Source organism: Pholcus phalangioides, unplaced genomic scaffold, assembly GCF_987345545.1.
Source record: "Pholcus phalangioides strain wild (caught in Gottingen) unplaced genomic scaffold, Ppha-v1.0 ptg000030l_1, whole genome shotgun sequence".
Lineage (NCBI taxonomy): Eukaryota > Metazoa > Arthropoda > Arachnida > Araneae > Pholcidae > Pholcus > Pholcus phalangioides.
Genome location: NW_028301620.1, coordinates 4,786,549 through 4,794,885, shown reverse-complemented (window position 1 = coordinate 4,794,885; position 8,337 = coordinate 4,786,549). Strand labels below are relative to the sequence as shown.

The 8,337-nt window shown below is 40.0% G+C and overlaps 1 protein-coding gene across 1 annotated transcript; it reads right to left on the bottom strand.

Annotated features, from left to right (window-relative positions):
* Positions 1-453: 453 nt before the first annotated feature.
* Positions 454-1,572, bottom strand: LOC149067460 (uncharacterized). The gene has a single exon (XM_089252613.1). It carries the CDS (start codon positions 1,570-1,572, stop codon positions 454-456), a length of 1,119 nt encoding a protein of 372 aa, XP_089108739.1.
* Positions 1,573-8,337: the final 6,765 nt, after the last annotated feature.

Sequence of the window (8,337 nt, the reverse complement as noted above, 5' to 3'; positions counted from 1 at the left end):
GTCGAAAACGGGAATCTTACCCCTCCACCACTCAAGCGCTTGTGTTTATAACTGTGTGATACTTCCCCGATTCAATACTAAGGCTGTGGCAGGCCCGTCATTTAGGTGGGGGGGGGGCATCCCGACAAACCAGACACGACCCAGGCTCTGTCCCTCCCGGGATATAAGCCTTTTACCCAAGCAGGTTGGGTCGCGCTGGGCGAGAATCAGGGGCGCCGGGCGCCCCCCCCGGCGCCCCAACCCTCTATCCAAAACTACAGCCGCAAGCACAAGGCCCGGCCCTCAGGGTTCCTCACAGTAAGCAGCCCCCCTCCGGGCAGCCACCCAGCCACCAGGAGGGGCCCACAAGCCCGAGCAACAGCCCGGAGCACCCCCACCCAAACCCCCGAGACCCAACCGCAAAAAAACCCTGGATTTTAATGACAGAAAAAATATACAATGTACAATACACAATCATCTATTCACACATGGCAGAATCCACGCGACAGTTGCCCCCGTGAGGCGCGCGGTGTCTTTATTATGTATTCTGTTCGTTTTCAAAGTCCGAGGACTCCTTCTCTGTGGACAGTGCCCTGCAGTATCTTGCTCTTTGCGATCAGGGATGAATGTCCTCTCGTCTGTTGTGAGCCTCTCCATCAATTTTCCAATTTTTTCTTTTCGGTCAGTTCTTTTCAACACCTCGGCTCTCCAAAGGGCCAAGTTTTCTTGTGAAGGCTTCCCAAAGTGGAATTTCTTGGTCAGTGGGCATTCAGTGGCATAGTGCAGTGGTGTTCCCACCATTCCACATCTGCAGGCGTCTGTACCCCGAAGGTGAAATCGCTTGAGGTATGCAGGGAATGGCCCATGTTCTGTGAAGAACAAGATCATTGCCCTTGACCACCCCTGATCCTCGAGCCTCACCCTCGGAAGTACCTGATAGATCTTTCTCCCTGTTTTATCGTTGCTGTCCCACTGCACCTGCCACTGCCTTAGAAGATGTTGTTTAATCTTTGCCTTCGCCCAAGACATTGGAAATGGAATATTTCGATCGACTTCTGATCTTTCTGTCGTTGCTTTTGCAAGAGCATCAGCTTCCTCATTACCCCAGTTCCCCTCGTGGGCTTTAACCCAGGAAAGGGAGATACCGGGGTTATTAATGAGAATCTTCCTGACTGCTCTTGAAGCGTACGTTTTGGACAACGGATTTGCGACTGCATGCAGCGAAGAAAGCGAGTCAGTGTATATTTTGACTGGAGGGTTTAATTCCTCTGCCTTCCTCGTTGCCTCTAGAAGAGCCAGCATCTCTGCCTGGAACACGGAAGCCTCTGCGTTGAGCTTATGTGCACACTTGCTGATTATTTTGTTGCCCTCCGTAAGGACGTAAGCTGCTGCAGTTCCATCTTTTGTCTTTGAGCCGTCCGTGGAAATTACTGTTGGCGTTAGCTGTTTGTCATGGTGTAAGCTGATCTGCCCGTCTTTTACTTCTACGGCTGGGTGAGAGGACCATCCAATCTCTCTCTGTTCAATTTGCGAATGCTCTATGTGTTCGTTGTTGACTGTGATAGGCCGATTGAGTCTCGTCAGCAATGCCATCTTTGCTTCAGACTCTATCCAAAGCCCGAGGGGGGCTAGTCCTGTTATCACCTGTAGAGCGTTTGTTGGTGCCGTACAGTACGCCTTGGTGATATAGAGGAGAAAGCCTCTCTGAACCGAGTCTAGTTTTCTCTTTACTGCCTTGGTGAGCTTGGATCCCCAGACTAGGGCACCGTAGGCCAGCATCCTCTGTATCACTGATACATATAAGGTACGACGCATGGCACTGGTAATGCCCCATCTTGAGCCTGCGCAGCTTAACAACTGTGGGAGAACTTTATTGACTTTATCAGCTTGTAGCCCCTCACCTTGTAGAGCTTGTAGCCGCTTGTAGCCTTAGCTGTTCTTCCGCAGCCTTCAATATCGGAAGGTTTTTTCTCACTGGCATAATCAACTGTGGGTGCCTCATTCTTCTCCTCACCGTTGCCTTATAAGTTGTCCCGAAGGGATCAGTCGCTTCTGTGCAGAATTTCCGCCAGCTGTCCCTCTTGGTCTTTTTTAGAGCTTTGTAGTACACTTTTCGGTATTCTCTGTACGCCTGACAAGCTGCTATCTTTGCTTCCCCTTGGGCCTTTTTTTCTTGGCTCTGAACTTTTTTCTCATGATATCTAGTTCTTGATTCCACCACGGAGTTACTGTTTTTTCAGGTTGCCTTATTGTCTTGAGCTTTTTGTCAGCTGCCTGTTTGAGTTTGGCAAAAGTCTGATCAACGGCTTGCTCTAGCTCATCCTCGTTCCTGGCCTGTTGGAGCATTTCAACTAGCCGTGTTATGTCGGGTTTGATGCATTGGAGAAAGTTGTCAATTCTCCTGCGTGAATTAGAGTATTTGGCAGTTGGATCCGATCTGGGTTTGTCGGAGATCTGGATGATCAGACACTTGTGTACACTGAGTTCCTCCTCATGATCGATTGACCAGTCTATCCGATCCAGTGGAGCAAACTCGTTGGCTAATGTGACATCTGGACTCCCCTCTTTTCCATCATGGTGATATGTAGACTCCCCATTGTTTAAGATCGACAGATTCATAGATCTTATGAAATCCAGCAGCTTTACACCTCTGGGTCTTGTCTGTTTGTAGCCTAGCAATGTGTGTGCCCCATTGAGGTCTGCTCCAATGATGCTAGGTGCTCTTCCCGCACTTTTGATGATCGCCTGTAGTTCGATTGTTGTGTGTTTGAGTCTGGCATATGGGGAGGAATACGCCGAAGTAAAAGTGTACTCATTGGAGTAAAGGCTGATTTTGATTGCCACACTGTTCTCAAAGACTGAGAATGTGGTGCCTTGTATCTGTCCATTTGGAATAACAATGGCCGCTTTGCAGTTGCGGGAGCTCCATCTTGCCCATTTGCTCAGTATTCCCTTCAGAATGTCGTTATGCGCCCATGGTTCCTGCAGAAGGGCAATATCTATTTTATGCTCTTCTATATATTTTATGAGGTGGAATGTCGTTTCTATGCATCGATTACAATTGAATTGAAAGATTTTTATACCTCCTTCGTCTCCATGCTACCGGATCCTGTGGACCCATATGGGTACCGTTGTTATTCATTTTTGTTGTTTTTCTTGTTTGAATCTTCAAAAGCGCCTTGCTTGTGATCTTTTCTGTTTAACGACTCCCCCTGAATACCACTGTTCTTATCGGCTTTTCATTTTCCAGTCGAGTCCTGCCTGGTATTGTTACCCTTATATTTGTCGCTCCACCCCTTTCGGTGTTGTTGGTGACTATTCGTGAGATTACTTGGTAATCGTCGTCTATGTCACCCTTTTCTTCTTTCCCGATGAAGGGAGGCTGTCTCCATCCCCGTTTATTTTGGTCTTCTCTACCTCTTTCGAAGTCTTTATATCCCGATTTTGCATGTCCCGCACTTTTGTTCCAGTCCTTTCCTTGTCGATGTATCTCTCCTCTGCCCTTATCACTGAAAATAGTTGTTCTCCACCGTCTCTCTCTTCTGATGTCCGTTCTTTGCTATCTGCCAGAAGTTTCTCTTTTGAAAACTGGGCAACTTATCGCTGAGGCACTGTGACCAGTTTCGAACCTGCTACCTTTTTCTTGGTTGCTCAGCAAGCAATTGATGCACCTCTGTTTGTTGCTTTGACATCTTGAGGTCTCATGCCGTTCTGCACATCGTGCACATCTGGGGTCTCGGCTGGTGCAGTCCCTAGCGTGATGCCTCATCGACTGACATCTGAAACATCTCGGGGAAGGCTCGAACCTCTTGACCCCTACTATCTTTCTTCTCAGCCACATGAATCCCTCGTCCAACATTTTTGTTAGTCTTTTTGTTAGCCTTGTCAACATTTTTGTTGACATTCACCTCCAGAATTATATGACTTTGATTTTTTGCTCGTGCCCTCAACTGGAATTTATACTCCACCTCCTCTTTACGTTGTCCCAGTTCCCTTGCCGTGTTATCCAACAGCTCTCGGATGTCATCTTCGCTATTAAAGTTTTTAACCATTAGAAGCTCTCTTCTGGGTCTCGGTGGTCTGATTGTCATCACGTCGTTCAGTTCTTTGATGTTGAGTATTTTGCCTGGTAGTTTCTTGGCATCTTCTTCTTCACTCAAGTCCACTGCATACCCCCTCTGTGTCACTCTGATTCGCAGTATTTTTCCGGTTAGCTCCAGTTTGTCCTTATTTACCCTAAGGACCAGTGGAAGTTCGTCTTTGTCTTCCAAATTTCTCGGGAATAGCAGTGCAGTAGTGTGTGGACGGCAGGGAGGGGCATCCCGGCTTTTGAAAGTACACTAAAAAAGTGTACTTTTTATATATATATATATATATATATACATACATTGAGTACATGTGCATTTCCCCACCCCCCTGGAAAAAGTTGAAATGACGGCCCTGGTCTATGGCATTTGATACATTAAAAGGACCGTCGTAACGAATTCGGGGACACGGATCCAAAATAGTTTTGGAGCATCATTAGTTCTACACATTTCGGGTGACCAAATTCAGTATCTAAAAGATAGCTCCAGAATTTAAGTAAATCTTGAAAACCACCTTAATGAATGAATAATTTTAAAATAATTGTGTGGAAAACACAACTTCATAATTTATAAGACACCAACTATATATTAAGTATGGTGAACTGGAATATGATATTTTCAAAAGATCCACCATTTACAGCAACTATATGGTGATGTCTCAAAGGAAAATTGCAGAAAACCGCTCAAAGAGTGCACCGCCATCTGCTAACAAACCCGTCAACTAATTCCGAAGTTCTGCTCCAATTCACAATGAGGTTATACAGACTGAGATGAAAGGGTTTTTTCTAATTTTGTTCTAAGACTACACCATATCGTTACTGAAAACATTGGATATTTTGGAAAGAAAAAGTCGTATTTTAATTCATTTAAGACTACAGGGCCATCTGTTACAATAATTTGTAATTAGTCTTGAAATTTCAAGTTCTATTTATGCCAGGGGTCTTCAACGCATTGCCCACGGGTCACATCGTGCACTTGGAGATTTCTGTCGTGGACCACCGAACATTTTCAAGCAGTGTCTGAAAACATTGAAAACGATGACTTAAAGAAAGAATAAAAAAGAAATAGTTCTAGATTTGATGAGAAATATAATTCTATTATCAATGGAAGACATAATTTTCCAGATTTAATGAGAGAAATAATTATAGAAGCGTGAAAGAAATAATAACAGAATGAATATTGATGAAAGAAGTTATTCCAGAATGAATTGAAGAGATAAATAATTCCAGAAGGAATCCAGAAGGAAAGAGAGAAATAATTTCAGAATTGATGGAATTCAGAATATTTTAAGAAATAATTTCAGAATTACTGACAAAAATAATATTAAAAATTTTGAAACAAATAATTTTAGAATCAGTGGAAAATATAAATCTTAAATCAATGGGATACATAATTACATAATTTGTGATAGAAATAGTTGCATAGCTTTTGGTCGAAATAATTGCATAATTTGTGATAGAAATAATTGCCTAATTTGTGATAGAAATAATTGCATAATTTGTGAAAGAAATAATTGCATAATTTGTGATAGAAATAAGTGCATAATTTGTGATAGAAATAATTTCATAATTTGTGATAGAAATAAGTGCATAATTTGTGATAGAAATTATTGCATAATTTGTGATAGAAATTATTGCATAATTTGTGATAGAAATTATTGCATAATTTGTGATAGAAATAAGTGCATAATTTTGTGATAGAAATTATTGCATAATTTGTGATAGAAATAATTGCATAATTTGAGATTAATGAAAGAATAATTTTACAATTAATGAAAGAATAATTTTACAATTAATGAAAGAATAATTTTACAATTAATGAAAGAATAATTTTACAATTAATGAAACAACAATTTCACAATTAATGAAAGAATAATTTTACAATTAATGAAACAACAATTTCACAATTAATGAAAGAATAATTTTACAATTAATGAAACAACAATTTCACAATTAATGAAAGAATAATTTTACAATTAATGAAACAACAATTTCACAATTAATGAAAGAATAATTAATTTCTGAATTATCAAAATATATGTCTACTGAATCATTTGAAGTGATTCCAGGTTGAAGTTAATCAGTAATTAATCAGAAACTTTTCCGAAATTAGTGAAAAAAAGATTGCATATAACTAATCAAATTTGATAATCAATAAAATAATTTTGGAAGAAATCAAAGTCTTCAGTTATTTTTATACCCCTATTCAACTTGAGAGCTCCATTTGCCCCTTTTATGAAGATGTCACTGTAAATTACATGAGTGCGCCGTTGTAATGCTGATTCTTCTTAAAATGATAAAATACCTCATTATGAATTGGTAGCCCACGGGCTTCATGGCGATTCTAATTAGACCCGCGATGTGTGTGTGTGTGTGTCTGAAAGGTTGAAGGCCCCTGATTTAGGCCATCTCGGCTTAGACGTTTGCAAGGTTTTCTGTGAATTTTTTTTAGTCTCTAACTGTTGCTATATCTTTTAAAAATATTGTTTCTTGTTTTATGGACTACAGCGCTACCTGTTGAGGAAATTTGTAAGTAATGTTGAAATTGTGCCTGACCGAAAATTTACTGTTTTCCCAAGCACCAATGCAGCAAACGATACATTTATAGCCGCTTTCCGTTCTACTTCTAATCATTTTTCAAATGGACCAATCAATTCTGGAACACCCTGTAATATATAACAATCAATAATAATGCCAATACATTGGAAAATCCTCATGTGCGTAGTAAAACAGATGGTGTATATACATCCTATGCAGCATTTTCCATTAAGTATACGGTTGAACGTTGACAGCTGCTGAACTGTATAGTTTAATTTTCACTTGCGTAATGTCTTCTTAGGCCCGGTGTCAGTTTTCCACCTTCGTAAATAGTCATTAGCGATAAACTGGGACGAATTCGAACCGCTAAACACATAGTACACACGTACACACGCATGTAAATATATATATTTTGCACCGATGCTTCAGATTATTCCTTCGGCCAACAATGGTGTATTATTAGCCGAAATTATTGTCTGGTCGACTGAAGGCGAGAGGAGGGCCGGGAGAAGTAATGTGGTTTTAATGAATTCCCGAATCAAGCTGACTGACCTCCGGGGACTGGAAAAGCGACGGAGCTTCTGGAAAATTAATATTGTTAAACACCACGTAGGCAATATCCAGCGGTTTGCTGAATAAGATGAGAACTAGTAGTTCTTGGGCGGTGGGAATTATTGGCTGGGGATGAATTAGTACCTCGCAGAGGGCGAAACGGATCAATTCGGCATTTCTTGCTCGATTCCTCGGGGATGTTATACATCGTCCCGGTCAGATGACATTATTGAAGCAATTCAACATGCTGCAATGAATATATCTGTGTGTGTGTGTGAAACCTGAAAGAGCTCTAAATGCCTCTCTCATTCCCTAAACTTCTAAGCAATGTTCACTTTTGTATTATGTAGAAATTTCCAAACGACTGATATTGAATTTTTTGAAGAATTGCCACATATTAAATGAAATTATGTTTTAATAAATTATAATACATTAATTATGAACACACGGTCAATTGGTCAGCGATTGTGTGACTCTTTCTCGAATGAAAATGAATTTACAAGGAAAGTGGATGATAATGGCTATAGAAAATGACACTAAGTTTATTTATGAAGGAAAAGATTTCGGATTTTTAATGTAAATGGCATGGCTGGAGAAATCTAAAAATTTAAAGACATGGCATGAACCGATGTGTAGGAGGGAAATGAGTATCATTTGAAATGAAAAAACTATAATATTTTTATATTTATGCAACATAACTGTGCATAATGCCAGCTACGGTAATTATTCACCAAAATGCCGGTTGATGTGCCTTTTAGTCTTTACAAGAAATAATCTAGAGTGAAAAACAAATATTTTATGGTATTGTAACAAATTTTGTTCGTTTACATACGACGCTCCGGTTTGAAACTAACAACCAACTTGAAAAATATATTTCAATGCTAAATTTTACAACATCCGATGCCGAATTGGAAGAGTATGGAACAGATTACCACCAGATCTCGTATGTTCATCTACATATCACAGATTCTGTCACTCTCTCAACGCTTCTGATCTTTCAACATTTTTAACGTGCTATGCATTATAGTTCATGTCGGGTTTTATTGGTGCATATATGCTTATTTTATTGCTTATTGTATTTATATAACTTTTTTTTTCATCAGTTCTATTGATTATTTTAATTTGGAATTACATGCGATGATTTTTTATTTTTTTTAATATGTATATATATATTTTTTCGGATT

Excerpts from the sequence above, each read along its gene's own strand:
- LOC149067460 (XM_089252613.1), bottom strand. The coding sequence starts at position 1,572 with ATGGCATTGCTGACGAGACTCAATCGGCCTATCACAGTCAACAACGAA.